The following is an 18409-nucleotide window of genomic DNA, read 5'->3' as shown; positions in this document are numbered from 1 at the left end:
CGACTTAGCAGCAGCAGCAGCAGCACCCAAGGCCTACCAAATACGTCCAAACAGAAAGACCACATTCTGAAGTATAAACTTAGACGCCAGGTGGAGACCCAGGGACATACAAGCAGCCTCAGACCTCATTTAACGGGGGAGAAGGTCTTGGGACCCAAATCTATCAGCTGACACTCCTCATGCCGCCTCCTGGGTGGAGACCTACGTCTTACTTGCAGTGCGTGTCTCCAGGCTTTCCCCCAGCCTGAGGGCCTAGTCACCAAGGGAGACGCAACCTTCTAGACAGTGGGCCAAAACAGCCCATGGGCAAGTGACAGCACTGCTCTGAGCCTCAGTTTCTTCATCTGCCAAGTGGGAATCATGATGACCTCCCAGGCTGCACTGGGGATGAGAATCCTCACCAAGCACCTGGCACTCAGCAGGTCTGCAACAAAATCAGGTTGTTTTTAAGTTAATATTTGACAAAGGCTTCCCTCGGAGCAGGAAGAGCCTATCTTTCTCTTCTCAATTCCCCAGCCCTGACCCCTGCCAGCCCTTGGCACTAAGCCAGCTTCGCTGCCCGGGCCAGAACCATGCGGCCTCTCTGGGAGCTGGCAACCTCGCTGGGGAGGCCCCAGGAGCTCAGGGTGCCAGCCAGTTCCCGGCACAGGAACCACCAGCCCTGCCCCTCACTTGTGTCCATTTCGTCTCACAGTATTCTCTGTGGCTCACACCACTGACTCAGGTGAGGAAAGTGAGGCTCAGAGGTCAGCGCAACCTGCCCGAGGGAGGTAACCGGTAGAGAGGGATTCAAGCCCAGCTCTCTAGAAACCGAATGCTTGTCACTACCTTGCGTCACGACCCTGCGCTGCTACTTGATGTGGAAATTTTGCAAACGGTCCTCCACAGGCTGGGCTGTCTTTGGTGCCTCCCCCTTCCCTTTTATTGTTCCCTCCTGCCTCCCTTCTTACAACCCCCAAGCAGCCTGGCCTGCATTCTCAATGCCCTGCGGGGTGGTTTCAGCATGAGCGCCCTTTTCTTTGCACTTTTAATCCCAAAGGGAGACTTGCCAAAAAAGGAGCTTACGTATGGGTGACCTACCAGGGTGACATCCAACAGGAAGCCCCGGTCCCCCAAGTGCTCTCTCACCTGGAGACCAGAAGCTTTGGCTCAGCTTCTCCATGACCAGAGGCTTCCCTGGTGGCTCAGCGGTAAAGAATCTGCCTGCACTGCAGAAGCTGCAGGAGATGCAGGTTCAAATCCTGGGTCAGGAAGATGCCCTGGAGGAGGGTATCGCAACCCATTCCAGTATTCTTGTCTGGAGAAACCCATGAATAGAAAAGCCTAGCGCTACAGTCCATGGGGTCACACAGAGTCAGACGTGAGTGAAGCGGCTTAGCACACACCCACACCTGCACGCACACACACCCTCACCAATCCCTTACACCATGTGAGAACTGGCCCTGGGGTGCTCAGGAAAGACTGCCCTGAACCATCAAATCCCACTATGGAAAGGCTACCCTGCCCTGTATCTACCTGCCACCATACTTTTCGTTTCGTGTCTGCCTACACCCTGGGAGGAGGGGAGAGCATCCATGCTCCAGTGGTGGGGACTTGCCTTTGTTCAGCCCTCTCCACACAGCGCCTAGAGCACAGTGGGTGTTTAGTATTTGTTTTCCGAGTAAATGAAGAAGTAAACCCCGTGATCACTTTACTGATCGTCAGAGGGAAGCCTGGGGGTGGGGGGGTGGGGTGGGGGGTACACTTACCCAGGGCCACAGGATTTACACTTACATGAGTCCAGATCCCCACTCCCACCCCGACCCGGAAAACTGTGCGATTCCCTTCCCCATCACATGCTGCCCCTCTGCACACACACACACACACACAGGCACCCACACATGGACACACACCACCCTGGGCTGATCCATCCAGGGCTCAGCAGGGATTAGCTGTCTGCAGGGGCCTGTAATGGACACTGCAGGGAGAAGGGCAGGGAGGAGGGCTGGGGGAAGGCAGGCCTCTGGGCCACGGTTCGGCTCTGCCCACTGAGACTTGGTCTGTGACTGACTGTTGTCCAAGGTCCTCCTCTCCACAACAGGCGTGGGGAGGGGACCATTGTTATCCCCATCTCACACCGAAGAAACCGGCCTCAGGAGGGTCCTGAAACTTGCCCAAGGTCCCAGCTGGTTGGAGGAGCCAGGAGCCCTGCGTCACTGCTGCCTGCCTACCCAGCCCATGCCTGGGCTCTGTCTCTTACATACCCACCCCAAGATCCAGGGAGGAAGGACATAGGGGTTCTAGAACCTCAGGGAAAAAGTACAGGCAAGGCCAGGCTAAGGCAGGCAGGAGGATCAGAAGCACAATTTGTGTGGGCTGAGCTGAGCAGAGGGCCAGGAGCCTGGGCGATGCCAGAGAGGGGAGGTGAGAAGGGGACCCAGCGGGGTCATCTGAGAAGAAAGAAGTGAAGAGTCGAGGCCTCAGCCTCTCTGAGAAGCCATGGAATTCACAGATCCTACCGGCGTTCAAGATTCAAGCAAACCCAGCCCAAATTTATCCCCCAGCCACCTCCTGACACACCCCATACCTTCCATTAGTGACCAGCAGCTCACTCTCCCACTCCACACACACTCCCTGGCCCACAGCTGTCCCCCACCCCACCGCTACCCCAACACCGCCCCCAGGCCCCCGGCAGCCCCATGAGCCGACCTGGGCAAAACTGACTCTGCCTGCTTTGGGCCCTGCATGAACCAACAGCTTCGACAGAGGAGGGCCTCAGCTCATGCCTGGGCTCAGCCCAACCCAGCCTGTTGGGGCCCAGGAAGTCTGGAGGCCATGCTTACAACTTCCCCACACCCACGGACCTCAGCCAAATGTCCACTGAGCCCCCAGAAACACCCCACCCAGAGATGACGCCTGGCTGGAGAGCCTTCCCTCAAGCACTGGCAAGATGAACCAACGACATAAATAACTCGGGTTCAGAGAGAAGCTGATCCGAGCCTGGAGAGGTGCAGAGAAGCATGTACAGGATCAGAGGAAAGAGACAAGAGCAGCGAGGCAGAGAGGTGGAGGCAAAGCCGACGTGGGGATGGACACGAGAGAGGACACTCGGGGGTGAGAGAGAGGCACCCCGATGGGGAAAGCAGTGGGAGTCACTGACTGCAGCCTGGGGCCTCAGACCTGGGCTCCCTGCCCCCCGCCCTTCCGTGTGGCCTGGCTGCTCTCAAGGCCACTCTGAGCATAAGAACTGGTCGCAAAGGCCTGGCTCCTACTGAGGAGGTCCATGGCTACAGCGGGGGAGACCTTGACCATCCAGATGAGAGTGGCACCATCATGGCCATGTGTCGGGGTCCTATAAATAACTGCCACTGCACCTTCCCTCTAGGGAGCATCAGCTGTGACCTGCCAGTGCTGTTCTGTCCACAGACAGCCCTGGGCCCTGAGCCTCCACGGCGGGCCTCCCCAATCCCAGCAGTTCAGGGCCGGCAGTGAGGGGTGGTGGGGTGCAGAGTCTCCTCTCCTGCGCCCTTCATGGGTCCGGCTCCTCCAGCACGGGCTGGCCTCCCTTGCACCTGCCCCATGAGGACTTCTGAACAGTGGAACTCAGGGGCAATCGGGCCAGATTCTACCCCCACCCCAGCTGTCCCTTCTCCCCAACTGTCCCATCCCCCGCACCAAGGACCCAGCCCGCCAATCCCTAATCCTCTCTGTCATCTGACACACGCTCCACCCCAACTTGACTCTGCCCAGCCACCTACTGAGGCCCAAAAATGGAGAGAGTCATTTATAGAGGGTCCGACAAGCCAAATGAGCGATGGGAAGATGACCTCAGGGTACTGAGCACCCTGCGGGCAGCTGGGGGCTGGGAGGTGAGCTGTGACAGTGCCATGCTGGGCTGGCAGACCCCAGGGAGCCCCCCAGTGTGGTCTTGTGCACTCTTCACACCAGGGCCAGAGGCCACAGGCCCTTACAACAACAATTAGCTCCTTGATGGCCAGAGCCACAAGCACCCTGCTCCCCTCAGCACCCTGGGCCGAGCGAGGCCCAGGCGCTCCACACAAGCGGGATTTGCTGAATGAAGGCAGGCTGAGGAGCACTCTGGTCAAATCACCCACCCAGCATCAAGGCTCCCACACCAAGTCCCCAAACACCCCTGTTTGTTCCTAACCGTCCCTCAGCACTGGCTGGGGCCAGGTGAATGTGGGGTGCACACATAGATCTGCCCAACCCCCAGGGAGCACCCAGACCAGTGGTGGAGGCTGGCAGGTGGAGGAGCAATGGCAAGCCCCTGAGGGACTCACTGGACCGGGGAATAGGATAGCTGGTTCCAAAGGCACCAGCGAGCAAGCTTTCCTCCCCCACCCAGGCCCCCCTGAATCCTGGCGGACGGGGCTGAGAGGAGATGGGGGGAAATCAAGGCGAGGAAAAGGAGAGATGGGGCCCTTCTTCCTACGCAGATGTTGCCTAGGCCCTCCCAGCCAAGCTCCTGCTTGTCCCTGGTCAGGAAATACCTTGCCATGGCAACGGGACAACTGGAATTGCCCCATTACTCATAGATTTGACCAAGGCAAGGTGGGGGTGGGGTGCCCATGAGACCACTGACAATGCGAATTAGATGTGGCCCTGAAGGCCACCAGAAGATGCTGAGGAGGCGGCCAGGCCAGCAGCAGCCAGGCTTCGACACAGACTGAGCCTCCGAAGGGCAGAGGGGAGAGACTGGTGTGGGTCGAGGCACCCAGCTTCTTGGACCAACAGGGGAGGCTACTTTTCCAGACTCAGCCAGGAGGCCTGTGCTGCCGCTCTGGCTTCTGGAGGGGAGGGTCTCCCCAACCAGAGCCCATGGGGCAAAGAACAGCCACAGCGCTAAGCAACTCCAGTCCCATGAGGCCCAGGCTCGGGCAGGGCCAGCCCTTGGCCAAGGCCAGTATCTACAGCTGAGCAGCTGTCAGCCAACGACCCAAGGCCACACAACAGAGGCTAAAGAGGGAGGGGCGGCAGCTCAGGGGGGTTAGTGGAAACATGTCACCACATACCCGCAGGGGATATGGCCCAGGCCTGCCACCCCTGAAATCCCTGAAATATGCTGCTTCAGAAACAAGGCAAGTAGGGCAAAGGGGACACAGCAAGAGCAAAGGGAGGGCTAGGACATCACTGGAATGGGGGCAAGGAAATTGTCTCAGCCTCATTCAGCTTCCCATTCATCTTCCTCAGCCCCTTAGGTACAGGAAGCAGGCTTAGACCCAGGCACCTAAACGGATTAGCCAGTCATGGGGGGAGGGGGGTGTGAAGGAGGAGCAAGAGCAGCAGCATCTGCCCCCCACCCCCAATCTGGGCAACTGAAGCCGTCCCAGCCTCCAGCCAGCTATCTGTGGGGCTCTAATCCCTCCGCCCGCCCTGGGGAGGGGAGGAGGACAGCTGGGGCAGGCCAGATCTGGAGTCTGGTTGAGGGCCCTTCCCTCTACACGACCCACCACCTCCTTAGCCCGGGACCACGGGGATGAGAGGCAGACTCTGAGGGAAGCTCGGGGGAAGCTCCAGCGGCCGCCGCCGCCCCCCACCCACGACGATCACGTGGCTGCATCCTTAGGGAGCCCGCAGGTCTCAGCTGCAAAAGTCATTGTTTATAAACAGCCACAGCCAGGCGGGGGAAGGCCGGCCGGTCTCCCGGTTCCCACCCGGCCGTGTGTCGGGCGACAGAGGGGACAGACCCGGCCGGGAGGGGCGCTGAGGGGGGCCACCCTGGTAGGATCACAGATTCTGCGATCTCAGATTTCAGAGTCGGAGTCGGCAGGGGAAGTGGCGTCAGCAACTGGCGCGATCCAATTCAATAAACCCGAGGTGGCTGGGGATGGAAAGCCGGCGCGCGCGGACCCCCGCCCCCAAACCCTGCATTTCCTGCACAGTCAGGTTGCCACGGGAAGCCCCGGCTCCATCCCCCAGCCTACGACCAGGGGCTCTCCCGGCCGAGGGGTCGTGTTTCCTGCGGCGGCCTGCCGCGCCTTCTCCGCTCCAGCTGGCTCCCCACCCGGCCGCGGGCTCCCAAAGCCAGAGCCGCCACCCTCACCTCGGCCGCCGGAAATGCGAAGCCCCTTCTCTGGCGAGGGCACTTCCCGAGGGGCCCGCAGCCCTCCCCTCCCGCGGGAGCCGGACCGGAGCTTCCAGGCCGCGGGCACCCCTGGTGAAAGGAAACCTGACCGCTCCCTCAGCCCGCGAGGACAGAAGGTGGAGAGGCGGGTGGAGAGGAGGGCACGGCGGGCGCAGGAGACGCTCAGAGGCCTGGAGCTGACGCGCCGGCACTCGCGAGCGGAGGGACAGTCTCGGGAATCCCGGATCTAAGCGACTCTAGGGACAAGGGGCATACGCCCTCCCGGCTAGCGCCGGCCCCGCCCGCGGGGAGGGCTAGGAGCGCCACCTCGCCTCCCAGCCTCCCGGCCTCGGCCTCCAGGCGGGGTTAGCCTGGACCTCGCGCCCGGAGAGCCGGGGCCGCCTCTCCCCTGCAGACAAGCAGCGAAGATACAAAGCGGCTGGAGCTGCGGGTGGAGGAGAGGGGGGAGGGGGAAGAGACAGCTGCGCCCTCTCCTGCCCCCGCCGGGGGTGAAAAGACGGAGGACGCGGGCGCGGGGGGACACCCAGAGCGCCGCGGGGCGCAGCCTGTGGACCCCCGAAGGTCCTCGGCAGCCCTCGTCTGGAGGTGACAGCGCCCGGCCGCGGACGAGGACCGGCCCCCGGCGCGGGGGTAGGGGACAGGTGTCCAGACGGCGCGGGGGCAGGGGCTCGGGCTCGCTCACCTTCTCCTGCGCCCGAGTGAGCTTCTTCTGCACGTTGCTGGCGATCTTCCCCGCCGTCACCCCCTTGCTGCCCATCTCAGCCATTGCGGCTCAGGCTCGCCGGGTGGCGGGCGCAGATCTCCCAGCCCCCGGCCCCGGCCCCGGGCTCCCGCTCCACGCCGCGCACTAGACCGCCGAGCCGACTGGTGGAGGCGGAGCGTGCGCCCGGCGAGCGAGCGAGCGACGCGGGGACCGAGGGAGGGACGGACGGATGGAGGGAGGGGGAGGGAGAGAGGAGGGGCCGGGCCTCGGGTGGCGGTCAGCGCCCCCCGCCCGCCCCCTCCGGACAAGACCCTGCCTTTTAAAGGGCCACCCCGGAGGCCAGACCCGGTCCGCCGGCGGTGGGGGAGCGGCGCCCACCGTCGCCGCGGCTGCAGCGGCTGGCCGGACTCCCAGGACACTTCGCTGACACCGCCCCGGGGCGGGAACTAGTACGACCGCCCCGGGTCCGACGCCGCCGCGAGCCCTTCTTTCAACCCAGTAGATACCTCCCGCAGCCCAGGAAAAGAGGCCAGATGGAGGAGAAAGGTCCTTTCACAAACCGAAGATAAAGTGGGTGGCGATTGCTGAGCGCCCCGGGAATCCGGGAGCCTGCGCAGGAGCGCGCTCACCGAGGGTCTCCTTCTTGACACTCAGCCTCTTGGCCTCTAGGTTCACCCTTCTCGACCGGGGTTCTTGGGACGCCACCGGGGAACTGTTCCTCTTGCTTAGTGCCTTGCTAACCAGACGCTGGGTCTTCTAATCTGCGGATAATTATTATGATAACAACAGCCTAATGGTACTGAGCGCTGAGGAGTGCCTGGCACTCTGTTAAGTGCCCCCTTGGCAACAGCCCTATGAAGTAGAGCTATTATTTTTCACCTTTTACAAGTGAGACACAGAGGCCTGGAACCAGACCTCTGACTCCACATCCCAGGCTTTCCAAACACTCTATCCTGGGTGGTTGGTCTCCTATTCCGTGCTAGAAGAAAAATGAATGGTCATTATTCAAAGGAAAGAAGGTTAACCGATCACTGACAACTGTGCCAACAGACCAATGACACTTATTCGAAATTAATAAATATGCATTGGGTTTACTGATCCCACCCCCACGGCTCCCCAGAATCACGTCAGGGTCTTGGAAGGATGCCACAGCATTTTGTTGCCCGGGAGGCCAGTGCCTGTCCCAGGGATGTAGGCTGAACTGAGTAGAGAGAGGAGTCCTGGAAGCCCTGCTGAGGAGGCCTGGACATGTCCAGCACCCCACAGGAGCCAGGGTAGGGGGCACTGGCAAGCTTCCAGGAAGAGTAGCAAAGGCTTTTGCAGACCATCCACCAAGCCCACCATACACAGAGAAACTGAGACCCAGCAATAGAAGGTTCCTCCTGGGCTCCCTGGGAACATGTTCCTCTCTAGAGCCTGGCTTCTCCTCCACTTTTTCCTGCAAGACTGCTCAGCACCTCAGTCGTTCCAGCCTATTCTTATTCCTATTTTGCAGGCAGACAGACTGAGGAACTGCAGCTGCTGAAGGTCAAAGAGATAAGCAGAGATTCAGACCTAGACCCTCGTGCACTAAAGCCCTCAGCTAGAACATGGACCTGCTTTCGAGGAAAAGCACCAAGCACACAGGAGCAGAAAGCATTTTGTCAAAATTATTATTATAAATTCATGCCTGATTCCTGAATTACAAAAACAAAACCAAAGTAGTGCAGTTTCTCAGGCAGCTTTCTTTTAAATGCTCATCAGCTTTCACCTCATAGGTGTTCTCCTCCTAACTTTATGCATGGCACTTTTCTAACCATTCTCTAAAGAGCAATTTCTTCCAGCCCTCCTCTGACAAAAGGAGAAAATGTGCAAAAGTCAAATCAGATTACAGTCAGCCCCCAGGGAAAGTGGGAGATTCTGCTTCACTGGACTTGGGTCAGTTGACAGAAAAATTGGAAGCAACATGAATGGTTATCAATAGGATAGGGTCAGCTAGACAGCAAAGCAACCACAGAGACCATTAAGGGAATCATTTTAAACAATTAAGGAGACTGTGTAGCAACATGAAATAATGCTTAGGTACAATTATGAGTGAAAAGGAGAAGATAGGAAATTTCACATGTACTGCCTTCGCAACCACATAAAAATAAATATAAATGCTCATGATCAAAGACTGGAACAAACCATGCACAAGGAAATAGATATTTTAAGGTCAAGGCATTATGGCTGATTTTTTTCCCCTTTGTGGGCTAAGTCGCTTCAGTCATGTCTGACTCTCTGCAACCCCACTGACTGTAGCCCACCAGGCTCCTTTGTCCATGGGGTTTTCCAGGCAAAATTACTGGAGTGGATTGCCCTTGCCTTCTCCAGGGGATCTTCCCAACCCAGGGATTGAACCCATGTCTCTTTTGTCTCCTGCGTTGGCAGGCAGTTTCTTTACCACTAGCACCACCTGGGAAGCCTTTTCCCCCTTAACTTCCTAAATAGTCTATAATAAGCTGTGTTGCCTTCATAAACACATATGACTTTTATCTTTAAAGAAGACAATTCTTTGATCTGATCTCTAGTTTGGAAAGACTTTTTTAAGCACAAAACCACTGGAAGAAGTTTTGAAATAAAAAATACTTGTTTGGGGGTATGTAAAAATTCAATTTTTTTAAACCTCAAAAAGTACCATCGACAAATAGGATGAAATTTGGAAGGAAATGCTCCCAAGATATTATAAGGCCAAAGGCTAGGAATGTAGGGGATTTTTACTTTATGGTTTCCTATAGTGTCTGATTTTTTTAGCAGGACAGTCCATTGTTTTTACTATCAGGAAAAAAGATTACTTACATTTTGAAAAGAAAGTTGACATAAAAAAGCGTAAGAAGTTAGGGGAATATTTTTGAAAATAAAACTCTCACAATTCATAAGAAAAGCACAAAGATTTTCACAAATAAATGGGCAAATGGTAAAAAAGGACAGTTCACAATGGAGATTCAAATGATCAATACATAGGTATTAAGAGTTCAGTCTTACCAGAAAAACAAAATTGCTTCTTAAATCAATGAGATACCATCCCTGATGTCATTTTCATCAAATCAGCAAGTCATTTTTTTAAATTATGTTATTTAAAACCAGAGAGACAGACACATACTGCTTCTGAGAATATAACAGATACAGGATTTCTGGAAAGCAATCTTGCAATATGTATTAAGAATTATCAAAATACTCTTCAATCCCAGAATCCCAAGTATAAGAAACATCTCAAAAGTTTAGCAAAGTTTAATTACACAGATGTCCATCCCATTATAATAGTACAAAATTGACAGTACATTGGCTATTATTATTGTTCTTGTTACTACGATACTAATATACATATTCCCCAACTCCTCCAGTCTCTTGACTTGCATTTCAGTCGTATCTGACTCTTTGTGACCCTATGAGCTATAACCCACCAGGTTCCTCTGTCCATAGGATTCTCCAGGCAAGAATATTGGAGTGGATTGCCATGCCCTCCTCCAGGGGATCTTCCCAACCCAGGGATCGAACCAGCGTCTCTCATATCTCCTGCATTGGCAGGCAGGTTCTTTACCAGTAATGCCACCTGGGAAGCCCCTACCTACTGAGCACCAGTTCTGGGCTTAGCTCTCCCAGTGGTGCATGCAGCGAATCCCCTCCCTCAGGAATTCACTATGTGGGGGCCGGGTGGGGGCTGGGAGGGCTGGGAGGCTCTTTGAGGGAGTGATGTTGACCACCAGCACTTTCAAGAGAACAGGGAGGGAAGCCTGCTGCCCGGCAAAGCCCTCAAATACGGAGGCAGGAATAAAGGAACAGACAGACAGGCGTCTGGCATGTCACAGGTCTGCCTTTCCTTCTGTTCTTTCGGCATCCAGGTCTCCCAGTCCCTGCTCCGCACCAACTCGCCACAACCCAACCCCAGGCCTCTGCACAAAGTCCTTTAACCAGATGTGATTAAGCTATAGAATAACCAAACATGAAATGTTTACCAAAACAATAACACTCTTGCATTTTTGTGATGGGGAAATGCTATAATGTGTTGTTAATAGAATAATGCAGGATATTAATGCGTACAATGGTATAGTGTCAATGGATATTCAAATGTGGCTGGTATCTCTGGGTGGAGTGGTAAAGGGGTGGGTTTGGTCTTTTTATCTCTCTCTCTTCTTCCTTTTTTATTTTGCAAATTTTGTTCATGTACTATTTCTGTAATCATCAAAATCATCAGGGGTAGCTGATAACTCAGTTGGTAAATGAGCTGCTGCTGCTGCGTCGCCTCAGTCGTGTCCGACTCTGTGCGACCCCATAGACAGCAGCCAACCAGGCTCCCCCGTCCCTGGGATTCTCCAGGCAAGAACACTGGAGTGGGTTGCCATTTCCTTCTCCAATGCATGAAAGTGAAAAGTGAAAGGGAAGTTGCTCAGTCGTGTCCGACTCTAGCGACCCCATGAACTGCAGCCTACCAGGTTCCTCCGTCCATGGGATTTTCTAGGCAAAAGTACTGGAGTGGGGTGCCATTGCCTTCTCCGGTAAATGAGTTACCTCCCTGCAATGCAGGAGACCCTGGTTAGATTCCTAGGTCAGGAAAATCCGCTGGAGAAAGGATAGGCTACCCACTCCAGTATTCCTGGCTTCCCTAGTGGCTCAGTCAGTAAAGAATCTGCCTGCAATGTGGTAGACCTGAGTTCAATCCCTGGGTTGGGAAAATCCCCTGAAGAAGGGAAAGGCTAGCCATTCCAGTATTCTGGCATGGAGAATTCAAGGGTTGCAAAGAATCGGACATGAATGAGCAACTTTCACAATCATGAAGAAATGCTATTAAAAACACAAATTGAAATGAGGACAGTGTTCCCTGGTTGGGAAACCACAATGTTGTGGCGTGTGTTCCATGCCTGCTGGTCTGCATGTCTGAATGGTGATACCTGGGGAAATTATTTTTTAAACCATGAAAGACTCAGGCTGGGGCAAAGGTCAGTCCTCCTGTCCCTTGGAGAAAAAGAGCACCACGAGATATTTTCCTTCCATCCTTCAAAAATCAAGTAAGACCCAATATCAACTTTTCCTGGGTAACTGAAAGTAAAAGTGCCGTGGGAACGTGAACACTTTACTTGCCCTTGGCCTTGTGGTGGCTCTCAGTCTTGGGCAGCAGCACAGCCTGGATGTTGGGCAGCACACCACCCTGAGCGATGGTCACACGGCCCAGCAGCTTGTTGAGCTCTTCATCGTTGAGGATGGCCAGCTCCAAGTGGCGCGGGATGATGCGGGTCTTCTTGTTGTCCCGGGCCGCATTTCCCGCCAGCTCCAGGATCTCGGCTGTCAGGTACTCCAACACCGCTGCCAGATACACCGGTGCGCCGGCCCCGACACACTCGGAGTAGTTGCCCTTCCGGAGCAGGCAGTGCACGCGGCCCACGGGAAACTGGAGCCCAGCACGCGAAGAGCGAGTCTTGGCTTTAGCGCGAGCCTTGCCACCCTGTTTACCACGGCATGACATACCTGCTAGATCACGAAGCAAAATATTTCACAAGGAAAACCAAACAGAAAATGACCCAATAAAAATAAATGACCCAATCAAAAAATGGGCCAAAGAACTAAATAGACATTTCTCCAAAGAAGACATACAGATGGCTAACAAACACATGAAAAGATGCTCAACATCACTCATTATCAGAGAAATGCAAATCAAAACCACTATGAGGTACCATTTCACGCCAGTCAGAATGGCTGCGATCCAAGAGTCTACAAGCAATAAATGCTGGAGAGGGTGTGGAGAAAAGGGAACTCTCTTACACTGTTGGTGGGAATGCAAACTAGTACAGCCACTATGGAGAACAGTGTGGAGATTCCTTAAAAAACTGGAAATAGAACTGCCTTATGATCCAGCAATCCCACTGCTGGGCATACACACTGAGGAAACCAGAAGGGAAAGAGACACGTGTACCCCAATATTCATCGCAGCACTGTTTATAATAGCCAGGACATGGAAGCAACCTAGATGCCCATCAGCAGATGAATGGATAAGAAAGCTGTGGTACATATACACAATGGAGTATTACTCAGCCATTAAAAAGAATACATTTGAATCAGTTCTAATGAGATGGATGAAACTGGAACCTATTATGCAGAGTGAAGTAAGCCAGAAAGAAAAACACCAATACAGTATACTAACGCATATATATGGAATTTAGAAAGATGGGAACAATAACCCTGTGTAAGACAGCAAAAGAGACATTGATGTATAGATCAGTCTTATGGACTCTGTGGGAGAGGGAGAGGGTGGGGAGATTTGGGAGAATAGCATTGAAACATGTATAGTATCATGTATGAAATGAGTCGCCAGTCCAGGTTCGATGCACGGTACTGGATGCTTGGGGCTGGTGCACTGGGACGACCCAGAGGGAGGGTAGGGGAGGGAGGAGGGAGGAGGGTTCAGGATGGGGAACGCGGGTATACCTGTGGCGGATTCATTTTGATATTTGGCAAAACTAATACAATATTGTAAAGTTTAAAAATAAAATTAAAAAAATTAAAAAAAAAAATCAAGTAAGAGGCTCTGAGCTGGCACTGTGTCTGCCGTCATCACCAGCATCGTTCTGTCTTACAAAGCAAGACTTGTTGCTTACACTCATTTGACCGTCACAGTAATGCTGTGTTCAACAGCAGTAGGACTTTTTGCTGTTCTCTTTCAGGTGGAGACCTGGAGAAGACAGCTTCGCCTGAAGGCACAGGGTTGCTGGGTCCTGTGCTGGGGTCACCTGGCACCTGGCCTTCTTCAGAACTGGGAACAAAACATCTTCTTCCTTCTTCCTGGAACAGCAAGCTTCATCTTTTAGAGAGACAGGGAGCATGCAGAAGAGTCTACGGGCAGAACCAGAGGGGATATGTATTTCCAGAAGCATTATTTCTGGGCAGCATATATGTGACATGGTGTCCAAGAAGGGCCCCCTGACTCAAATTATCCTCAGTCCTTCTCACATATAAAATGTGACCAAGATGTGGTGGGAGGGCTAGTCAGACCTGGAGTCGGAGGTCAGCTCCTCGGTTCACCACTTGGGTGTGTCATATACACTGTTCCAGCATCATCTGCATTATGGGGGGTATATAACACTCTTTAGATTATTGTAGAAGTAGAGAACAATAGATATAAAGCCCCTGGAGTGTGAGAAGTGACTCTGTAAATGGTGATTCTATGTAGTGACTAGCAGATGCTGTAAATTTACTCTGCCTGGCTACTGCCCTTTGTCCTTAGGACGTCCTTCCTCCTTTGGTGTGGCTTGATGCTGCTGTTTTTTGGGCTAGAAAATCACTGCAGATGGTGACTGCAGCCATGAAATTAAAAGACGCTTACTCCTTGGAAGGAAAGTTATGACCAACTTAGATAGCAAATTGAAAAGCAGAGACATTACTTTGCCAACAAAGGTCCGTCTAGTCAAGGCTATGGTTTTTCCAGTGGTCATGTATGGATGTGAGAGTTGGTCGGTGAAGAAGGCTGAGCACCGAAGAATTGATGCTTTTGAACTGTGGTGTTGGAGAAGACTCTTGAGAGTCCCTTGGACTGCAAGGAGATCCAACCAGTCCATTCGGAAAGAGATCAGCCCTGGGATTTCTTTGGAAGGAATGATGCTAAAGCTGAGACTCCAGTACTTCGGCCACCTCATGCGAAGAGTTGACTCATTGGAAAAGACTCTGATGCTGGGTGGGATTGAGGGCAGGAGGAAAAGGGGACGACAGAGGACAAGATGGCTGGGTGGCATCACTGACTCGATGGACATGAGTCTGAGTGAACTCCGGGAGACGGTGATGGACAGGGAGGCCTGGCGTGCTGTGATTCATGGGGTCGAAGACAGTCGGACACGATTGAGCGACTGAACTGATCTGATGCTGTCTTGTCCCTTGTACCAGGATGAGTACATACTCCAGGTGGGCCATTCACCCAGGCCACACGATTGGCTCAGACACGAGCACATGAGCCCAGCAGAGCCAGTAGGAGTCTTCCCTGGCCTCAGAGGTGTGTATCCCTGTAAGACACAGAAGTTCCTCTTTCTGCTGGTGTTGCTAAGAAGACACGAGGTATGAGCATGGAGCTTCCAGAAGCCAGCTTGCTCACCGTGGGAAAGAGCCAGACTAGAAAATAAAGTCAAGAGTTGAGAGCTGGAGAGATGGAGACAGAGAAGCAGAGACAGAGAGGCAGATATACCAATATTGCTGGAGTGCCTGGCTCAATCCTGCCCACTCCCAACCTCCCACTGTCCAGCTGAACAAACCAATGCACTTTTTTCCTGCTAAAGCCAACGTGAAGGCACCTGGAACTGTCATGACTGATATATTGTTATCAAAATGATATCCTTCTGAGAGACAACCCGATGAGTCCCTAATGCTATAAGTATCCTCGATGTAGAGTTTCCTTTGAGCAACTCTACCTGGTTCATCTGACTTAAGATGAAATGTCCAAACTCGTATAGTTTTGAGTGAAAGTGGGGGAAAAAAATAATGACACCAGCCTAAATGACATTAGGCCTAAACCAGGACTGTCCTGGGCAAATTGGGACATCCAAGTTCCTTGTTACAGGGTGAAAGTGAAAGTGAAAGTGAAAGTGAAAGTCGCTCAGTCATGTCCAACTCTTTTCGACCCCATGGACTATACAATCCACAGAACTCTCCAGACCAGAGTACTGGAGTGGGTAGCCTTTCCCTTCTCCAGGGGATCTTCCCAACCCAGGCGGCAAATCCAGGTCTCCCACTCCACAGGCGGATTCTTTACCAGCTGAGCCACAAGGGAAGCCCAAGTTACAGGGTAGACACTCAGAATACAGGTGGCAAGAGGCTAAGGACATGCCATTCACATGCTGGTCCTCAGTGCTGATGCCCTTTCATTCCTCCCTTCTCTACAAATGTCCCTTCCCGGATGGTGGACAGGCGTAGGAGAATGGATGGATCTTGCAGGGGACTTTTACACAGATGGGAGGGCAGCCCTCCAGGGGACCTTCTGAAAGGAGAGCTGTCTTCAGGCTCCACATCCTGACTTCCAAACCTACTGACCCAGATGGTCAGCTCCAGTCTTCATCCGGTCCGACCAGGGCCTGCAGGAGGGGTTGGGGAGCAGGCCAGTCACCAAGCCACCCACCAACCTCAGGATCTCTTCAAGACTTCCAGCAAAAATGCTCACTACCCACCAACCCCAGGATCTCTTCAAGACTTCCAGCAAAAATGCTCACTCCCTTTGGCCATAGGCAAATGAAGTCTTCAAGAGAAAAAAAATGTTAAGATAACTGACTTCCTTGTGTTCCTCCCCAGTATCTTGACACTTTCATTGACCGCCTGTGGCCTTTGGTGTGGCTGAAGGTAATAAAGAGACCAAGAAGATGATGGCAAACAGCATAGGCTTCAGGGCCAGAAGACCCAGCTCTGTTCCTATTAGTGGTGTGACTGACCTTGAGCTTGCTCCTTTGAAATGAAGCAATAGGGACTTCCCTGGGGGTCCAGAGGCTAAGACCCCATGCTCCCGATGCAGGAGGCCCAGGTCCAATTAACTAGGTCCCACATGCCACAGCTAAAGATCTTGCATGCTGCAACTAAGACCCAGCACAGCCAAATAAATAATAAAAAATTTTTAAATGAATAAATGAAACAAACATAGCAAGAGGCAAGGTTGCTGCTGAGGATTAGAGGTAACCTAGCTGTCCCTGGCCAAGACTTAGCGGCCTCGGCCAGTGGTTACAGTCATGACATACTGTCCTGAGGGTCAGGAACAGGGGCTCTGGTTTGGGGCCCTCTTTGCTAGTGACACGCAGTAGGCTGACTTTTGCCAGCTTTACAGATGGGTAAGCGAGGTGCAGAAAAGCAAACAGCCCTTGGCCCAGCAATACTTCAGTGAATCATGGCTGAGTTCCTTTAGAAGTAAGATACTGGGCTTTGGAAATATTTATTGGAAATTTTTTATAATTGTCTTTAGTGGGAAAATGTTTTACTAGACAAAGTGTTATGACGAGATTGCACATGTATGTTTTCAAGCATTTCTAAAGATTCATTTATCGATAAACAAACTAGCATGCTATGGGAAAGAATACTAAGAAGACTGGACAGTTCCTTGAAACTGGGCTTCACTGACAGCATACTAGGAACCCTTCAGTAGTGTGTAACAAAACCCTTACAGAAGCTGGCGCTGTAAAATGCATCCGCACTACCCTTGGAACAGTTATACATATAATGACATTCCTTATAAGAAAAACAGTGAAAAGTTAGAACCAGCCTAAATGTCCAAATGTGGGTTGATTAAATAAGTTAATTTCTAAAATTGTGGTATATTTTGAATATTAAGCTACCATTAAAAACTGATAAATAGAATTTCTTCAAAATTTAAAAAGTCTTTTCTTCTAAAGATACCATTATGAAAATGAAGAAGTAATCTTCTCCGATAAAGCTACTCATGATACATATATCTAACAAAGGACTTGGATCCAGAATATATAAATAATTATTGTAACTCAATGACAAGAAGGCAAACAATCCATTTTATATTAAAAAAAAAAAAAAAAAACCATAGAAAAAAGGGCAAATGATTTGAAGAAATCTTTGGCCAAAGAAGGTGGCAGTGGGCACAAGAGAAGATGCTAAACCTCATTAGTCTTTACTGTGGGCCATGCTTCATTGCTCAGTCATGTCTGACTCTTTGCAACCCCACAGACTATAGCCCACTAGGCTCCTCTGTCCATGGGGATTCTCCAGGCAACAATGCTGGAGTGGGTTGCCATGCCCTCCTCCAGGGGGTCTTCCCAACCCAGGGATCGAACCCAGGTCTCCTGCATTGCAGGTGGATTCTTTACTGTTTGAGCCACCAGGGAAGCCTGCATTCGTCTTTCAGTTCAGTTCAGTTCAGTCGCTCAGTCGTGTCCGACTCTTTGGACCCCATGAATCGCAGCACGCCAGGCCTCCCTGTCCATCACCAACTCCCAGAGTTCACTCAGACTCACGTCCATTGAGTCAGTGATGCCATCCAGCCATCTCATCCTCTGTCGTCCCCTTCTCCTCCTGCCCCCAATCCCTCCCAGCATCAGAGTCTTTTCCAATGAGTCAACTCTTCCCATGAGGTGGCCAAAGTACTGGAGTTTCAGCTTTAGCATCATTCCTTCCAAAGAAATCCCAGGGCTGATCTCCTTCAGAATGGACTGGTTGGATCTCCTTGCAGTCCAAGGGACTCTCAAGAGTCTTCTCCAACACCACAGTTCAAAACTATCAATTCTTTGGAGCTCAGCTTTCTTCACAGACCAACTCTCACATCCATACACGACCACTGGAAAAACCATAACCTTGACTAGACTAACCTTTGTTGGCAAAGTAACATCTCTGCTTTTGAATATGCTGTCTAGGTTGGTCATAACTTTCCTTCCAAGGAGTAAGCGTCTTTTAATTTCATGGCTGCAATCACCATCTGCAGTGATTTTGGAGCCCCCAAAATAAAGTCTGACCCTGTTTCCACTGTTTCCCCATCTATTTCCCATGAAGTGATGGGACCAGATGCCAAGAAATGATTCTTCATTTTCTGAATGTTGAGCTTTAAGCCAACTTTTTCACTCTCCACTTTCACTTTCATCAAGAGGCTTTTGAGTTCCTCTTCACTTTCTGCCATAAAGGTGGTG

General features: G+C 52.3%; 2 protein-coding genes across 22 annotated transcripts in view; both read right to left on the bottom strand.

Annotated features, from left to right (window-relative positions):
• The window catches only part of BIN1 (bridging integrator 1), a 56924-nt gene extending 49731 nt beyond the window's left edge, over positions 1-7193 (bottom strand). For 16 of the 21 annotated variants that reach the window (XM_061432389.1, XM_061432415.1, XM_061432425.1 and 13 more), the window contains exon 1: positions 6768-6997. In XM_061432389.1, the coding sequence (XP_061288373.1) occupies positions 6768-6851 (84 nt within the window). In that variant the 5' untranslated portion in view covers positions 6852-6997. Of the gene's footprint in view, positions 1-6043; positions 6315-6767 lie in introns of those variants that run through there. The other 5 variants (XM_061432522.1, XM_061432491.1, XM_061432361.1 and 2 more) reach the window with 5 other exon arrangements.
• A 2828-nt stretch (positions 7194-10021) lies between these two features.
• On the bottom strand, positions 10022-12947 carry LOC133257084 (histone H2A type 1-B-like). Its single transcript, XM_061432569.1, has one exon. It carries the CDS (start codon positions 12265-12267, stop codon positions 11878-11880), a length of 390 nt encoding a protein of 129 aa, XP_061288553.1. The 5' UTR covers positions 12268-12947; the 3' UTR covers positions 10022-11877.
• Between the last annotated feature and the right edge of the window lie 5462 nt (positions 12948-18409).

Source organism: Bos javanicus, chromosome 2 (assembly GCF_032452875.1).
Source record: "Bos javanicus breed banteng chromosome 2, ARS-OSU_banteng_1.0, whole genome shotgun sequence".
Taxonomy (NCBI): domain Eukaryota; kingdom Metazoa; phylum Chordata; class Mammalia; order Artiodactyla; family Bovidae; genus Bos; species Bos javanicus.
The sequence above is the reverse complement of the archived record's forward strand: the minus strand, read 5'-3'. Positions and strand labels throughout refer to the sequence as shown.

What these genes read in the sequence shown, in the direction of transcription:
- LOC133257084 (XM_061432569.1), bottom strand. Translation starts at nt 12,267, where the DNA reads ATGTCATGCCGTGGTAAACAGGGTGGCAAGGCTCGCGCTAAAGCCAAG.